General features: G+C 45.0%; 1 protein-coding gene across 1 annotated transcript in view; it reads left to right on the top strand.

Moving 5' to 3' along the window:
* The window catches only part of LOC140392891 (serine/threonine-protein kinase 17B-like), a 47,083-nt gene that overhangs the window by 11,992 nt on the left and 16,059 nt on the right, over positions 1-19,032 (top strand). Inside the window, exons 2-4 of the mRNA XM_072478657.1 lie at positions 3,678-3,890; positions 4,587-4,731; positions 16,970-17,096. Of these exons, the coding sequence (XP_072334758.1) occupies positions 3,678-3,890; positions 4,587-4,731; positions 16,970-17,096 (485 nt within the window). The remainder of the gene's footprint in view (positions 1-3,677; positions 3,891-4,586; positions 4,732-16,969; positions 17,097-19,032) is intronic.

Here is a 19,032-nt window from a genome sequence, read left to right as displayed (position 1 = left end):
AGGGAGTGAAAGATTAAAATCTTAATCTCCCTCACTCCCAAGGAGAATTTTGAAATGGATAAATAGCTTCATTTGACAGCCTGGCTGAGATCAAGAAGCCAATTTTCTACTTTTCTTTCTACCACTTAATGCTGTAGCTTGTTGATGCACCATAGAAAATAGGAGCAGGAGTAGACCATTCAGCTCTTCGAGCCTGCTCCGACATTCAATATTTTCAACATGGCTGACCATCCAATTCAGTAACCTGTTCCTGCTTTCCCCTACATATGCATTGACCTATTTAGCCCCGAGGGCTATATCCAACTCCTACTTGAAAGCATACAATGTTTTGGCCTCAACTGCTTCCTATAGTAGCAAATTCTACAGGCTTACCACTCTGGATGAAGACATTTATCCTCTTCTCAGTCCTAAAAGGTTTTCTCTGTATCCTTACTGTGAACCCTGGTTCTGGACACCCCCACCATTGGGACATCCTTCCTCCATCTATCCTGTCTAGTCCTGTTAGAATTTTACAGGTTTCTTTGAAATCCCCCTTCCATTCTTCTGAACTCCAACGAATACAATCCTAACCGTCTCGATCTTTCCTCATATGTCAGTCCTGCCATCCCAGGAAGCAGTCTGGTAAACCTCTCAACTGGTCGATAGCAAGAACATCTTTCCTCAGATAAGGAGACTAAAACTGCACACAATATTCCAAGTGTGGCCTCACCAAGACCCTGTATAATTGCAGCAAGAGATCTGTGCACCTGTACTCTAAACCTCTCGCTACAAAGGCTAACATACCATTTCCCTTCTTTACCGCCTGCTGCACCTGCAGGCTTGCCTTCAGCGACTGGTGTATGAGGACACCCAGGTCTCGTTGTGTATTCCCCTCTCTCAATTTATAGTCATTCAGATAATCCCCCTTCTGATTTTGCTACCAAAGTGGATGACCTCACATTGATCCATATTATACTGTATCTACCATGCATTTTCCCACTCACTCCCCTTGTCCAAATCACACTAAAACATCATGCCATCCTCCTCATAGCTCACCCTCTCACCCAGCTTTGTGTCATCTGCAAATTTGGAAATATTACATTTAGTTTCCTCATCTAAATCATTAATATATATTGTGAATAGCTGGGTTCCTAGCGCCGATCCCTGCGGTAGCCCTCTAGTCACTACCTGCCATTCGGGGAAAAAAGCCATTTATTCCTATTCTTTTTATTGCTGACTTCCAACCAATTTTCTATCTATTTCAATACACTACCCCCCTCCCCCCAATCCCATGTGCTTTAATTTTACACACTGATCTCTTTTATGTTGGACTTTGTCAAAAGCTTTCTGATAGTCCAAATAAAACATATCCACTGGCTCCCCCTCATCAACTCTACTAGTTATATCCTCGAAGAATTCCAATAGATTTGTCAAGCATGATTTCTCTTTTGTAAATCCATGCTGACTCTGCCCAATCCTGCCACTGTTTTCCAAGTGTTCTGCTATGAAATCTTTGATAATGGACTCGAGAAGCCTCCTCACTACTAATGTACGGTTGACTGGTCTCTCATTCTCTGTTTTCACTCTACCTCCCTTTTTAAATAGTGGAGTTAGATTAGCTACCCTTCAATCCGTAGGAACTGTTCCAGAGTCTATAGAATCTTGGAAGATGACCACCAATGTATCCACTATTTCTAGGGCCACTTCTTTTAAGTACTTTGGAATGTAGATTATCAGGCCCTGGGGATTTACCGGTGTTCAATTTCCCCAACATCCATTTCTCTACTAATACTGATTTCCTTCAGTTCCTCCCTCTCACTAAACCCTGTGTAACTTAACATTTCTGGTATGTTATTTGTGTCCACCTTTGTGAAGACAGAACCAAAGTATGTATTTAGTTAGTCAGCTATTTCTTTGTTCCCCATTTAGAAATTCCCCTGTTTCTAACTTCTCTCTACATACCTATAAACCTTTACAGTCAAGTTTTATGTTCACCGCAAGCTTACACTCTTACTCTATTTTCCTTTTAGTCGTCCTCTGCTTTATTCTAAACTGCTCCCAATTCTCAAGTCTGTTGTTTTCCCAGACCAGTTTGTATGTCTCTTCTTTGGATCAGATATTTTATCTAATTTCCCTTGTAAGCCATGGTTTGGACACTTTTCCCGTTTTCCTATTGTGCCAGGCAGGAATAAACAATTGTTACAGTTCACCCAAGCGCCTGTTGAATGTTTGCCATTGCCTATCCAATTTCATCCTTTTAAGTAATGTTTCCCAATCCATCATAGCTAACTTCATACCATTGTAGTTCCCTTTATTAAGAATCAAGACCCTCGTCTCAGAATCAACTGCGTCACTCTCCACCTTGATGAAAAATTCTATGATGTAATGGGCGCTCATCCCCAAGAGGTCTTGCACAACTAGATTGTCAATTATTCCTTTCTCATTATATAATGCCCACTCTAGGATAGCCTGTTCTCTAGTTGGTTCCTCAATGTACTGTTTCAGAACGCCATCCTGTATACACTCCAGGAGTTCCTCCTCAATGGTATTGTTATCAATTTGATTTGCCTCATCAATATGCAGACTAAAGTAATCCATAATTACAGATGTTCCATTATTGCATGCATCTTTAATTTCCTGTTTAATGCCATTCTCAACATCAACACTACATTTAGGGGTCTATATACAACCCCCATTCATGTTTTTTGCCTCAAGTGTTTCTCAGCTCTACACATGCAGATTCCACATTGTTGAGCTAATATCGTTCTTCACTTACAGCGTTAATTTCCTCTTTAACCTGCAATGCAATTCCACCAGCTTTTCCTTTTTGTCTGTCCTTCCTAAATGCTGAATCCCCCTGAATGTTCAATTCCCAACCCTGGTCACCCTGCAGCCATGTCTCCATAATCCCGACTATATCATAGCAGTTTGCATCTATTTGTGTGATTAATTGATTCACTTTATTGTGAATGCTCTACGCGTTAAGACACAAAGCCTTAAGGCGTGTCTTTTTAACATTGCTTGGCCTGTTCCCATTATTTCTCACTGTGGCCCCATTTGATTTTGGCCCTTAATTTCTCTGCCTATCACTTTTCTTAATCCCCTTACTGTCTTTTATCTTTGTTCTTGATTCTCCCACCTCTGATTCCTTGCATAGGTTCCTATACTCCTCCTAGGACATCAGTCCTGGTCCTGCCCAGGTGTAACCTGTCCAGTTTGTATTGGTCCTATCATCTCCAGAACTGGTCCAAATGTTCTAGGAATCTGAAAACTTCCCCCTCACACTATCTCTTCAGCCATGTATTCATCTGATATATCCTATTATTTCTGCTCTGATTAGCACATCCTGGTAGTAATCCTGAGATCGCTACTTTTGAGGTCCTACTTTTCAACTTAATCCCCAACTGCCTATATTCTGCTTTTAGGACCTCATCCTTTTTTTAAATCCAGTGCAGGTTTGTATATACAACCTTTTCATGCTTTTGTATATGCATAGAATCTCTCCTGTGGTTCATATTTTAATAGTTTAGCTTTTGTTCCAAAGTTTGCCCACATGTCTTTAACATGTTTGATATTTACTGGGGTTATCTGTTGCAGATAAAGTTTTAAATTATAACAGGAAATTGAAAGCTCAATATCGAAGATAAATCTAATTTTTCAGTTCATTTTATTGTGTTAATCTTTTTATCCTGTTGCAGAGGCAAATTTGCTGTTGTTAAAAAATGTATAGAAAAAGCTACCGGGAAAGAATATGCAGCTAAGTTTCTGAAGAAAAGGCGTCGAGGTCTGGATTGTAAAGCTGATATTCTACATGAAATTGCTGTTCTTGACGAGACAAAGTCAAATCCACGTGTGGTAGACTTGTATGAGGTGTATGAAACAACAAATGAAATTATCCTCATATTAGAATAGTAAGTATTCTCTTCCTTTTTTGCTTAACCACAATATGTTAACGCCAACCCAGTTGTACAGTTAAGATTAGTTTTACCACTGGAATATTGATGGCACGCACATCAAATAAACCATTACATCTATGCCTAAAATTAATTATATTTAAACTTTTTTTGTTCTATGTTCCGTTATTACTTTCTATCCTCTTTATCATTTTAAAATGACTACTTTTTTTCTAATTCATTCAATTCCCAGCACAGTAAATTTTTTTGCAAATTTTCTTGCCTCATTTCAAAAATGTTGACTACTTTTTGGGATACTCTTTCACTGAGGCTGGTCATGTATGTTTGAAAAGATGTTTGATTAAGTGCCATATATGAGATATGGTAGCAAAATTGAAACCTGTAGGAATAAAGTAGCAGTGGAAAATTGACTGTGAAGAAAATGGAGATGATTGTTTTTAAGACTGGATGGAGATATGCTGTAGTGTCCTGCTGTGGTTAGTATTAGGACCACTGCTCCTTTTGATTTGTAGAGTAGATGTACCGGAGAATGTTAAGGAGGAATTTAATTTAAAAAGTCAAAATTGAGGGGTTTTGATGGAATAAATAAGGATAAACTGTTTCTATTAATAGAAGGAATAGCCAGTCGTGGCACAGGCCAGAGATGAGAATTAGAATTAATTTAGTTTTCATACTTGAAACTTTCTTTTCTAGTGCTGCTGGGGGAGAAGTCTTTAATCTTTGTGTAGCTGACCGAGATGAAGCTCCCTCAGAAAAGGATGTGATTAGACTTCTTCAACAGACTCTTGAAGGAATAGTTTTCCTACACCAAAACAATATTGTACATCTAGATTTAAAGGTATGTTTTCCAATTTTTTTGGTGCACGATATTGTTTTAAGTGGTATATGATTGAGGTATGTTTTTAGATTTTTGAAGGCCAGTAACTTTTTTGTTTACTGTTTGTCTATTAAAAGCAGTATGTTACTTTTGTGAAAATGGCTCCATATTTTATTATCTTGAATTAGAGTCCACGCTTTGTATATTTTAATGGTCTGTACTTATTGGTGTTTAGAAGGATGAGGGGGGAAACTTGCAGGATACTGAGAGGCCTAGATAGAGTGGACATGGAGATGTTTCCACTAGTAGGAAACCGAGGGTGCAGCCTCAAACTGAAGGGACGATCCTTTAAAACTGAAATGAGGAATTTCTTCAGCCAGTAGGTGATGAATCTGTGGAACTCATTGCCGCAGAAGGCTGTGGAGACCAAGTCACTGAGTGTCTTTAAGACTGGGATAGATAGGATCTTGATTAATAAGGGGATCAGGGGTTATGGGGAGAAGGCAGGAAAATGGCGAGGAGAAACATATATCAGCCATGATTGAATGGTGGAGCAAACTCGGCAGGTCAAATGGCCTAATTCTGCTCTTAGGTCTTATGGTCTTAATATGAAAAAATTGGATTGTAATATGGTGCTCCTTTACTCCCCCTTTTTAGCTTAACAATTATACACATGTTTTAGGATTAACACGATTACAAAGTACATCTTAAGCTACAATGGTCTCATTGACACACAAAGTCCTTTTCAAGCGCACAAGATGACTGTGGTAAAACACACTCCTCTCTGAATCCAAGTAAATGTCTATGGATTTCTCCTCAAAATCCTGCCAGGTGATTCATATACCGTGAGCCACTTGGTCTTAACTGAACTCTGGCTTCCATGAGTGATTTCAAGTTACACTTTCAAACCTCCTTTACTTTCCCGTAGCAGTTTACATTCCGAAATCCATACCAAGTTTTTCAAATGATGCTTGTAAACAAAGCTTCCGCTCCCTATTTCCCTCATTTATCCAACCCCTCCCCTTTTTTGCTGACGACTGCCAGATCCTTAAAGAAGGAAATGAACAGCATGCACCTTGAATAGAACCCCACCTCTGTCCTTCTGATGGCGTATTTGATTTTCTCCAAGTTTTTCTGCTAAGACTCTGGCAGGTAGCCCAGCCATGCTGTTGCACCTAGGCAGCTTCGATGCCCTCCACCCAAGCAAGACCTGCCTCCGGGGTATCCGAGACGAAGACCAATAATCAACCGCCTTCCCCTCCTGCAGACATGGTCGTCCGATACCCCAGAGATCGTCACCCCCAAAACTTCCGACATACTGTCAAAGGAGGAAGCCCAGAATTCACCCAACTTGGGGAAGGACCAAAGCATATGTGAGTGGTTCGCCAACCCGCCCGGAAGAATCCACACATCCGAGCCCTATGCACCATTTTAAACTGAATCTTGTGCACGAGGAGGTAGTATTAACCCTATGTAAAACCTCATTCCACATTTCTCCTCCCCCCCCCCCCCCCGCCCCCTTAAAAGCACAACCCCACTCTTCCTCCCATTTGCTCTTTACTTCCATCAACTGCCCATAAATATCAGAAATCCTCCCTTCCCATATCTTATCCAAAGACACTAACGTATCCATCAGAGAAGGGATCAGCAACCGAGGTAACAAAGGGAGTTCCTTCCCGCCAAATCTATCCTCCACGAACAAATCCCAAAACCTCTCTGCCTTCTCCCTCTCCCGGGTCCTATTTGACGAGTCCGTTCCCACCGGAATAAATCTATGGTTCCTACAGATCGATGCCATTAATGACAGATTTCAGCTTAAAATGCTGTAGGAATGCCCGACGAACCCATGGGGGGGCGGGGTCTTACCTGCTCACACAGGTCGAGATCAGCTTGCTAATCCTATCAAAAAACGCATTAGGCAGAAAAATTGGAAGGTTCTGAAATACAAACCAGAATGGGTGGCATGGTAGCCGTGGTTAGCACTGTTGCTTCACAGCGCCAGGGACCTGGGTTCGATTCCTGGCTTGGGTCACTGATGTGGAGTTTACATGTTCTCCCCGTGTCTGCGTGGGTTTCCTCTGGACTCTCCGGTTTTGTGTCTCAAGTCCCCAAAAACGTGCTTGTTAGGTGAATTGGATGTTCTGAATTCTCTCTCCGTGCACCCGAACAAGCGCAGTAGTGTGACGACTAGGGTATTTTCACATAACTTCATTGCAGTGTTGATGTAAGTCTACTTGTGACACTAATAAAGATTACCTTGAATGAATGTTTATTTTGACCACTTGGACCCTTATTGCCAATTATAATGTGAGGGAATCCCATCTTTTTAAATCCGCCTTCACCCCCTCTACCAGACTGGCCAGGTTCAACTTGTGCAACAAGGCCCAATCATGAACCACCCGTATTACCAACTACCTAAAACTTGACCTGGCTCGTCGAAGCAGCAATCTCCCCAGATCGGCTCCCCTCCCTGGAGGGTTCACCGGAAAAACCTCACTCTTACCCATCTTCAATCCTGAGAAGGAACCAAACTTTCTTAGTATCTTCATTATCTTTCCACATAAGAGAAAGGGTCCATAATATACAACAGTAAAGTGACATCCGATGCTCCCTACCATGCCCCTCTATATAAGTGTGATAGCCAAATGCTCAATCGCCACGGGGAAAGTGCCCTGTGCCCCTACGATCGAAAGTATTCCGAACGTAATGTATTGGTGCTCACAGTGGGGTCCCTGTACAAGAATCTAATCCATGAAATGAACCTAGGCCCAATTGCCAGAGTACCTCAAGAAGGTACCCCACACTCCAGTGGCAGCTATTAAGGAATAAGTCACACGTTTGGTGGCTCCCGCTCGGGTCGGACTTTCGGACCTTTTCCGCCGAATTTCTGCCGGACTTGAATTGTAAAACTGATGACAGAGGCAATTGTGTACTGAATTCCCACATTGGTGCATGAAGAGAAGGACGAGAAGTGCTCGTAAAGGCAGAAACAGAAAGACCGAAAAGGCTTGGGCTGAAGTTGTAGCAGGAGACAGCATGGCGGAGGACCGGACCTCTGGTTTGTCAACCCAGAGGTCAACTGAGCAGCTGATGCAAGTTATTCAGGAAGGCTTTGCTAAGCAGAAACGGGACTGCTTGGACCCGATTTATTAAAAAAATGTATTTTAAAAAAGTAAATTGAGCGGCTGCAGCTTAGATTGGACGCCCAAGATCGGGCGATCCAGAAGGTAGAGAAGGCGTTGGCTGAGTAGGAGGAACATCAAACTGTGGTGGAGTTGGAGGTGGGGATGCTGAAAGACCAGCAGAAGAAGCTCCTGGAGAAGGTGGAGGACCTAGACAATAGGTCCCGCTGGCAGAACTTGAGAATCGTTGGGCTCCCGGAGGGGTCCGAAGGAGCGGCCGCTGGGGCATACATCGCAGACATGTTTGAGAAGCTGCTGTGGGATGGGGCATTCTCCTGGCCCTTGGAGGTGGACAGGGCTCACAGAGCACTCGCGAGGAATCCGCGAATGAGAGACCCCCCGAGGGCAATGATGGTGAGCTTCCACAGGTACTTGGATAAGGAGCGCATTCTACAGTGGGCCAAGCAGACATGGAGCTGGAAGTGGGACAATAGTATCCTGCGGGTTTACCAAGACCCGAGTGTGGCAGTGGCCAAGAGAAGAGAAGGCTTCAACCAGATTAGGTTGATCCTTTTTAAGAAAAAGGTAAAGTTTGGAATGTTGTATCCGGCCCGTGTCTTGGTCACGCACGAGGAACAGCACTTTTATTTTGAGTCGCCTGAGGACGCGCTGGACTTCGCGAAAAGGAAATGACTGGTGGTGGACTGAGAACTTTTGAACTTTGCTGCGACGTTCATGCTTTTTTTTCTGTTCGTTTTTTTAAAAAAAAGTTTCTTGTTTTTCGTTTTGTGGAAGCTGTTTGCCTTTTGCATTGATTTGGGACCAGTGGTAGAGCTGAGTGAGTTAAGGTTTTCATTTGCACTGTGGGGGATGGAGATGTACTTATTTAGATCTTGGTGTTTTTCTGTCGAGCAATTGTGTGGGGATTGTTTGATGTTGCAGCATGTTTGTATGGGGGTTGGGGAGGGAACAATAGGCGGGAGACTATCTGGCGCCAGAGATGGGGGCCATCAAGATAGCTGGGCGGGCTAGCTCCCAGAAGCGCAGTGAGGTGTGTGCATATGTTCGGTTCAGTAAAGAGGTTGGACAACAGAGTATTGTTACTGGGGGAGGGAGGGGGGTAAATGTTCTGCCGAAGAGGGAGGGACTTGGGCTAAGGGACAGAGAGGAGTTTGGGGGCGGAGGCTGCTTCGGGGCGGGCTGATGGAGGCGAGGAGCATGGGCTGGAGGCGGTCCCAATAAAGGGGATGGCTGATCAGCGGAGGGGGCGGGCAATGAGCCCCCCAACTAGGCTGATCACCTGGAATGTTCGAGGGTTAAATGGGCCAGTCAAGAGGGCACGTGTGTTCGCACATCTTGGGGGACTTAAGGCGGACGTGGTAATGTTGCAGGAGACGCACCTTAGAGTAACTCACCAGATTAGATTGAGGAAAGGCTGGGTCAGTCAGGTCTTTCACTCTGGACTGGATTCAAAGACTGGATTGGATTCAATAAACGGATAGTGTTTGAAGCGGGTAGAATAGTCTCGGATCTGAGAGGTCGGTACGTTATGGTCAGTGGGAAACTGGAGGGGGTGCAGTTGATATTAGTAAATGTGTATGTGCCAAATTGGGATGATGTGGAGTTTATAAAGAGGATGCTGGGGAAGATGCCGGACCTGGATTCGCACAGGTTGGTCATGGGAGGGGACTTCAACACAGTTATTGACCCTGGCTTGGACCGGTCAAGCTTGAAAACGGGCATGGTGCTAGCAATGGCAAAGGAACTAAAAGGGTTCATGGAGCAAATGGGGGGGTGGATCCATGGAGATTGGGCAGCAGAGGGTGAAGGAGTTCTCCTACTCGCGCCTGCATAAAATGTATTCCCGGATTGATTTCTTTATTTTGAGCAGGGCCTTACTGGCAGGGGTGGTGGACACTGGGTACTCTGCGATCACAATCTCAGACCATGCTCTGCACTGGGTTGACCTGCAGGTTAGTAAAGACTGTAACCAGCGCCCGCACTGGATGTTAGATGTGGGACTTTTGGCTGACGAAGGGGTGTGCGAGCTGCTGAGGAAATGTATTCAGAGCTACCTGCAGGTCAACAACACGGGGGAAATTTAAGCAGCGGTGGTCTGGGAAGCACTGAAGGCGGTGATCAGAGGGGAGCTGATCTCGATACGGGCCCATTGGGAGAAGGTGGACAGGGCAGAGATGGACCGACTGGTAAAGGAGATACTACAGATCGATAGGAGGTATGCGGAGACCCCAGAGGCAGGGCTTTTAAGGGAACGGCGGAGACTACAGGCGGAGTTCGGCTTGTTAACCACAGGGAGGGCGGTGGAGCAGCTGAGAAAGGCGAGGGGGGTGATCTATGAGTATGGAGAGAAGGCCAGCAGAATGCTTGCACAGCGGCTTAGAAAGAGGGAGGCAGCCAAGGAGATAGGGGAAGTAAATGACAGAGATGGGAACTTGGTTGCAGATTCAGCAGGGGTGAATAAGGCGTTTAGGGATTTCTACAGTAGGCTGTATAGGTTGGAACCCCCTAGGGGCCGGAGGGGATGCGGCACTTTTGGAGGGGCTGAATTTCCCAAAGGTGGACGGGGAGCTGGTAGAAGGGCTAGGGGCCCCGATCGGGTTGGAAGAGATAGTGGAGGATCTGAAGGTCATGCAGTCGGGTAAAGCCTCGGGGCCGGACGGGTACCCAGTGGAGTTTTATAAAAAGTTCTCTGGGATATTGGGGCTGGTGTTGATGAGGATGTTCAATGAGGCAAGGGAAAGAGGGGTGCTGCCCCCGACGATGTCACAGGCCACAATTTCGCTGAAACTGAAGCGGGACAAGAACCCGGAGCTGTGTGGGTCCTACAGGCCGATATCCCTGTTAATGGGGATGACCAGGCAGGGTTTGTTAAGGGTAGGCAGTTGGTGGCCAATGTAAGAAGGTTGTTAAACGTGATCATGATGCCCCAGGAAGGTAGGGATGTGGAGGTAGTGATCGCAATGGATGCAGAAAAGGCTTTTGTTCGGGTAGAATGGGATTATCTGTGGGAGGTGCTGGGACGGTTCGGATTTGGGAGGGCTTTATTGACTGGGTCAGGCTGCTGTATCAGGCTCCTGTGGCAAGCGTACAAACGAATAGGACAACATCGGACTAATTTAGACTGCACCAGGGGACGAGACAGGGATGCCCCCTCTCCCCACTTTTGTCCGCGCTAGCTATAGGTACCTAGGCATTCAAGTGGCGCGGGAATGGGACCGGCTGCATAAATTAAATCTGGCCCGACTCGTGGACCAAATGAAGGACGATTTTCGGAGGTGGGACGCACCTCCGTTGTCATTGGCTGGGAGGGTGCAGACGGCGAAGATGACGGTTCGTGTTTCAATTTCTCCCCATCTTTATTCCGCGGTCCTTTTTTTAATGGGTCAACAAATTGATCACTGGCTTCATTTGGGCGGGCAAGACCCCACGAGTAAGGAAGGTAATGCTTGGGCGGAGTCGGGGAGAGGGCGGGCTGGCTGGCGCTGCCAAATTTTAATAACTATTGCTTGGCAGCAAATATAGCTATAATCACGAAGTGGGTGGTGGGGGAGGGGTCGGCATGGGAGCATATGGAGGCGGCTTCATGCAAGGGCACCAGACGGGGCGTTGGTAACTGCACCTCTGCCGTTCCCGCCGGCACAGTACTCCACCAGCCCCGTGGTGGTGGCGGCCTTGAGAGTCTGGGGGCAATCGAGGAGACATGTGGCAGCAGACGGAGCATCGGTCTGGTCCCCAATCTGTAATAATCACCGGTTTGCACTGGGAAGTATGGATGGGGGGGGGGTTCCTGGATATGGTGGAGAGCAGTGATTGAGAGGATGGTGGATATGTTTATAGAGGGGAGCTTTTGGAGTATGAGGGCGCTGGAGGAGAAGTTTGGGTTGGCGAGGGGAAACAAATTCAGGTACCTGCAGGTGCGGGACTTCCTACGTAAACAGGTGTCAACCTTCCCGCTCCTACCGCTAAGGGGGATTCAGGACAGGGTAGTTTCCAGGGTTGGGTAGGAGAAGGGAGCGTCTCTTGACATTTACAAGGAACTTATGGGTCAGAGGAGAAGCGCAAGTAGGAGGAGGTGTTGGCAGGAGAAATAGAGGATGGTCTATGGGCGGACGCGTTGAGTAGAGTCAACGCGTCCGCCACATGTGCCAGGCTCAGCCTGATACATTTCAAAGTCATTCACCGGGCCCACATGACAGTGGCCCGGATGAGCAGATTCTTTGGGGTGGAAGACAGGTGTGCAAAATGTGCGGGAGGACCAGCGAACCATGTCCACATGTTCTGGGCTTGTCCGAAGCTTAGGGGATTCTGGCAGGGGTTTGCACTTGTCATGTCCACGGTGTTTAAAAACAAGGGTGGCGCTGAGTCCAGAGGTGGCGATTTACAGGGTGTCGGAAGACCCGGGAATCCAGGAGGAGAAAGAGGCAGACGTTCCGGCCTTTGCTTTCCTGGTAGCCCGGAGACGGATACAATTAGCTTGGAGGGACTCAAAGCCCCCGATGTCGGAGACCTGGCTATCGGACATGGCTAGCTTTCTCTGTTTGGAGAAAATCAAGTTCGCCTTGAGAGGGTCACTGTTGGGGTTCGCCTGGAGGTGGTCACTGTTAGGGTTCGCCTGGAGGTGGCAACCGTTCGTTGACTTATTCGCAGAAAATTAATCGTCAGCAGAAGGGGGGGGGGGAAGGTTCAGTTTAGCTTCGAGTAGGGGGTTAATAAAGGTGGGACCTGTAAGGGAGGGAGACGGCTTTTGCACTGTGTTTATAATTTCATGTACATTGTTTGTTTATTTTGTTGTTGCTATAATACCAAAAATACCTCCATAAAATGTTTATTTAAAAAAAAAAATAAGGTACCCCACTTCACCCAGTCGAACGCTTTCTCTGCATCCATGGAAATCGTTATCTCTATCATGGCCACTGACTAGGGCGACAACACCACATTCAGGAGTCTCCTAATGTTGGCTGACAATTGTTGGCCCTTGACAAATCCCGTCTGATCCTCTGAAATTACCCTCGGCAGGCACCCTTCCAAACGAGTTGCAAACACCTCGCCAGTGGCTTTGCATCTCCATTCAACAGATACATAGTGCAGAGCATGGTCAGATATGATAACCGCCGAATACTCCGCCCCTACAACACTGGGGCTTACCCACCACAAAGAAGTCAATACGGGAATAGACCTGAAGTACTTGTGAAAAGAAGAACTCCTTCTCCCTCTGGTATCTGAATTTCTACGGATCCATTCTTTCCCCGCCACCCCAAGATTATTTAACTGGCCCATTTAACCCTTTGTGTTCCATGTAACCAGCGTACCATGTGACCAGCCTATTTGGGGGCCTCCGTCCCCCACCACACCCTGATCAGCCATAGTCCAACCGCAGGGCTGTCAGGCAGGGCCCCACCTCCCCCAGGCTCCAGGCCCACCCAAGATGGCCACAGCCATCCCCTCAAACCAGCATCTCAGCAAAGAATCTTTCCTCATCAGCCTTTGTCTCCCCAATCTCACCCCACCCATTCCCCTTGCCCCAAGCACCAAACAAACAACCCTCCCCTCTCCCATCAGCCCCCCTCTCCCTTCCCCATCCTGAAGAAAGGAAATCCAACCATCCCAGGCTCGGGGGCGGGGCTGGAATACAGGTTATGCACTAAATAATTCCACAAACAGGCCCCCCCCCCCCCCCCACGCGAACCCAAGTTTACTATTGAACATGATACAAACCCACTTCTTCGCCCTGCTACATTTCCAACTATTTCTAGCTATGCTTTAAGACATCAAAATGCCCATCCCCAAATACAGGATTACAGACATAAACATGAAAATTAATAAAATCCCACTACACTGGTATAGGCAACCACTGCATTCAAATTTCCCCCAGTCCATGCTTCTTAACAAAGTTATTCGCCTCCTCCGGCATATCGAAATAATGGTCCTTGTCTCCAAATGTGATCCGCAGGCGAGCCGGGTACATCGCTCTGAACCTTACTTTGTTCTTACAAAGAGCTGCCTTGGTCGTATTGAACCCCGCTCACCTTTTTGTCAGTTCTGCCCCAACATTCTGGTCAATTCTGATGGTGTGGCCCTCCCATCTGCATTCAGTGTTTCCTTCGCCCAGCTCTGGATCTTTTCCTTGTCCAAGCACCTGTGGAGTTGGGACTATGATCGGCCGTGATGGCTTCTAGATCTGAGCTTCTGTCACAATGACCTGTGGGCCCGATCCACTGCAGGAGGGTTTGTGAAACCCCCTCCCTCACCAGCTTCCTGAACATCTTTGCCATGTAGTCCATGGCTTTTGCACCTTCTATGCCCTCCAGCAGCCCATTCATCCTCAATTTTGGTGTCTGAAGCGATTCTCCAGGTCGTCGACCTTGTCCTTCCATGCTTTCTGCCCCTCCACCACACAGTCACCTGCTTCCAAGGAAGTGATCCAGTCATCATGATCCAAGACAGCCTCCTCTTGCTTCTGGGTGGTCGAACCCTGTGTCTCCAACCATTGTTCCACCCTGTCCAGAGCTGCCTGAATTGGCTCAGTCACCTTTGCCAGATCAGCTGTGATCGCCTGCCTCTGCTTTCAAAACTCCTCTGCCAAAAATTCCACCAGCCTCTCAGTTGTCCACTGAGAGGGCAATAACAACGCAGAGACCTCCACCATTTTCTTCCCTCCTGCAACATGCGGGCCTAAAGAGTCCAAAGAGGTACCCTTATTCTGCTCATTCCTTGTGCTGTAGCCTGCCGACATCCCATGCCAGAAGAAGATCCCAAACTCTTCAACTACTCCACCAGTTAAATGGCAAAAAAGGACCAACAACCAAATCCCCAAGCTGGAGCCATGCAACCGCTCACTTCATGGCCTCCACTGGAAGTCCTTCATAATTATATCAAGTCGCTGTAGTAAAATCTCTCAAACCTGAAAATCACTTCCGATTTCTTTCTGGTGTCTCTGCCGCCTTCTCAGCTCTGTCTTTACTGAACAGTGCTCTATTCTAGTACCTTTCACCTCAGACTTCTTAAGACTTCTCTTCATTTATCCAGTTTACTTAACCAGGTGCTCTTCAGATCCCTGCACTTGTTTTCTTAACCATTACTTCATGGTATGCTTTTTCTTCTAGAAAAGTAGAGAAGTGCTCCCTCTCTCTCTAAAGCAACTACTTCTATTTGAGCTCTGAGAACTGCTTTCTTTCTTCAACTGCAATCAAGTTATCTAAACTAAAACGCAAAAGGTTCTCTACCTTAAGGCCCCAGTTGCTAAGCAATCACTGCTGGTTTATTTATTCTTCACACCTTTGTCCAGCAGGACTATAGGTTTTACCCTTCTAGGGACAGAAACATTAAACGTACTTCAAACTGTACTTTATATTGTTTGTTTACCAATATAAATCCCTTCAAACTACCCTTGTTTTCCTAACCATGGTATACAATCTTTGCACAATAATAGTCCAAATGAATAATTGGTGAGACATTTTGGAATAACTCAGAATTTAGAGCGTGGTTGTTTATTAAGCTGGACGAGTTGGAAAGTTTTCTCGTACGAATCACTGCTACAAGTTAAAATGAATTATTTTTAGGTAAAGCACATCTTGAAGAGAATGGCTATGACTTGCATTGTAGAAATTTTTAATGTACTTCTCATCTATACTGGATTGTTTGATGTTGAGTAGCAAGCCAATTTTGCAAGTTTTGCTGCCATTCTTTAGGATTTATGCAACATAAGTTCATATTGCTCTATATCTTTAAAAGCAATTAAGAAAACTTGCCAGTATTTGTCTGTTGAATGTATTTTCAGTCAGCAGCCAGCCAGTCGATCTAATGGGCGTACAAAGGCAGTAGCCCTCTAAACTTAGTTGTATGTTTTGTCCCTCCTTGTGTGGGATGATGATTGGTCTCTAGTTGCCCTTCTTGTGAGTGTTGAAATCCAAATGCTCGTGGTTGGACAATTTTGGAAGTTTATATCTTGGTTTGATTTTTTTTTTTAAATAGTTTCGAATGGAAGGAGAAAAGAGGTCGGTATTTACTAATATCATTCTTCAAGTGGCCAGAACTTGCCTTGATAGTTTGAACTAGTAACAGAGCATTGTGAAAGTTATTATGTAGTAGATTAATGCTAAGATTGTTCAAGTCTGGAAGTTTAGCACAAGAGCAGCATTGAATTATATAGGTTCAAGCCAAATTTTCTGAAAACTAACCTAAAATACTGCACTGTGGAAAGAGGAGCAAATTAAAAGACAAATATTTTGCAGACAATTTATTTTCAAGTGCTTTGTGCAAATCTACAGTAAGCCAACCTTCAGTTCCTCATTTTTAAAATGGAGAACACATGGTTGAGAATGGCACTATTGGTTCACTCTTCATTTCTGTTTGTTGGTCTCGGGCGCAGGTTCTTTATTTTGCGATTTCTTTAGTGTTTCTCTTTTGGGCTTAACCAGCTCAGTGCAAATGAAGATTGGCAGATAACTTTTGAGCTATATAGCTCATTAATTATCAAGATGCTTTGAATATGGCCTAGTGATACTAAGGCTGTTTCTGGCAGCTTAAAACTTCGCTCATATAAATGATGTTACCGTATATATACTTGAGTAATGGTTGATCTTGTGTAACAATTGACCTCTGACTTTTCGCCAAAAATTGCACTTGCTACTAAAGTCAAACTCCCCCTGGTGCAAAACTACTCATTGATAGAATCGTGAAATAGCACACCATTGAAAATGGTTGTTAAGCTCCTTGTGTCTGCACATGTCAACACATGCTGAAAATACTTTTTGGCTCCTTGTGCGCTTTTGTGATAGAGTTGGCAGGCACAGTCCCCGACCTGATAACTCTACCATAAAGAGAGGATAGAATTAAATCCCTCAAAACTATTGGTCAATTGCTGATGTAAAAGTTTACCCATCCCCCACCCCTACATTTTGGCTAAAGGTTTAGTCCGTCACAGAAACTTTACGAGTATAAATGGGATAGGAAATTCCACATACCAACTTTGTACAATGTATCTAAACCTTTTTATAACTTCGGTTGGTGATATTGTCTGACACAGATCCATAATAAATGGAATTATCAAAAGCTACTTTTGCTAACATTTTATATATTTGCTAACTACTTTTATTTTTATATGGTTTTCTTATTAGCCACAGAATATTTTATTAACCAGCTCATTACCATTGGGCGATATAAAGATAGTTGATTTTGGCTTGTCCAGGCGAGTTGACAATGTTGGCGAATTAAGAGAAATTACTGGAACGCCAGAGTATGTTGGTAAGATTAATTTTACACCAGTTCCATAAACGTCTTTTTTAAAATTAAATGTTTTTGTTGAGGTACCACTTGTACTAGGGGCTGGTTTAGCACACTGGGCTAAATAGCTAGCTTGTGATGCAGAACAAGGCAGCAGCGTGGGTTCAATTCCCGTACTGGCCTCCCCGAACAGGCGCCGGAATGTGGTGACTAGGGGCTTTTCACAGTAACTTCATTGAAGCCTACTTGTGACAATAAGCAATTATTATAATCTTTATTATTGTCACAAGTGACAATTGTGACAATGTGATTTTCATTTCAAGTGGGCTTACATTAACACTGCAATGAAGTTACTGTGAAAAGCCCATAGTCGCCACACTCTGGCACCTGTTCAGGTCCACAGGTAGAATTCAGAATGTCCAGTTCACCGAACAAGCACATCTTTCGGGGGGCAGCACGGTGCTGCAGTAATTAGCACTGGGACTATGGCGCTGAGGACCCGGGTTCGAATCCCGGCCCTGGATCACTGTCCGTGTGAACTTTGCACGTTCTCCCCGTGCCTGCGTGTGTTTAACCCCCACAACCCAAAAAGATGTGCTGGTTAGGTGGATTGGCCAAGCTAAATTGCCCCTTAATTGGAAAAAAAAAAGAATTGGGTACTCTAAATTCTTTTTTAAAGGCACGTCTTTCAGTACTTGTGTGAGGAAACCGGAGCACCCGGAAGAAACCCACGCAGACACTGGGAGAAAGTGCAGACTCCGCACAGATAGTAACCCAAGCGGGAATTGAACCTGAGATTCTGGTGCTGTGAAGCAACAGTGCTAACCACTGTGCTACCGTGCCTTATGCTCCTGGTGGAGAACCACATCTTAAATCCGTGTAAATTGCCCGTTGCGATTTTATGGTCCTATCCAATTCACACTCTAGGACAGTATCATTTTGGATTATTCTATAAACAAGCCATCCTGGACGTAACATGTTGAATGATCTTCTTTTGTAAACTGTTTTTTCTGAAAGAGGTGACTCCTTGCTGGTACCCAAGAATTCTCTTGTGAATATTTGAAGTGAAAGGTGTTTTGGTGGTTTGGCTTGTTGTTAGCAAGAGTGAGCCTTTTTTTCTTTCCTTAAACCTCTGTACCCCACCACACTCCCCGCACGCCTGCCTTATGGCAAAGCCATTTAAAAACTTCAGTATCCTTTTTTGTTTTCCTTTTGCCAAGTGCAACTTGTTTTCCTTACCTGACATTAACAAGTGCAATTTCCAGCAGCGGGTATTCTTCTGGATCAAAAAGGACAGAACAGAATCAAAATATTCATGAATACAAGGTGTTCGAGAAACATGGGGATGGAAAGAAAGTAGTATAGATTGAGGAAAATATGACAGTGCTGGAACAAGAGAGGATGAGCTAGAAGAAATGACAGAATCTATTTGGTTAGAGTAATAGGGGTGCCTTTACACTACTGCTTGTAATCTATAGGCTACCAATTAATTGGCATGATCTAGAGAAACAAATTTGCATGAGAATTAAAGATGCAGGGGCTGGTTTAGCACAGGGCTAAATAGCTGGCTTTTAAAGCAGACCAAGGCAGGCCAGCAGCACGGTTCAATTCCTGTACCAGCCTCCCCGAACAGGCGCCGGAATGTGGCGACTAGGGGCTTTTCACAGTAATTTCATTTGAAGCCTGCTTGTGACAATAAGCGATTTTCATTTCATTTTCATTTCCGGAACAATAGTGATTACCCTGTAATTTCAGTCCACATTGGGCTGAGAGGGAGAATAGATTCTAAAGTGTATTTGGGAGACGTTTTTTTCTGATGAGGTTCTGGTCCAATGAGGAAGAAGGCATTGCAGTGTCTAGTTCTGCGGAATGAGGTGGGTCAAGTGGATCAACCGTTATTTGGGGAACATTTGGGAGACTGTGATCATAGCTAATCAAAATCAAGGTACATTTCCAT

Source organism: Scyliorhinus torazame, chromosome 2 (genome assembly GCF_047496885.1).
Source record: "Scyliorhinus torazame isolate Kashiwa2021f chromosome 2, sScyTor2.1, whole genome shotgun sequence".
Taxonomy (NCBI): Eukaryota; Metazoa; Chordata; class Chondrichthyes; order Carcharhiniformes; family Scyliorhinidae; genus Scyliorhinus; species Scyliorhinus torazame.
Note: the sequence above shows the minus strand (reverse complement) of the source record. Positions and strands in the feature narration are given on the sequence as shown.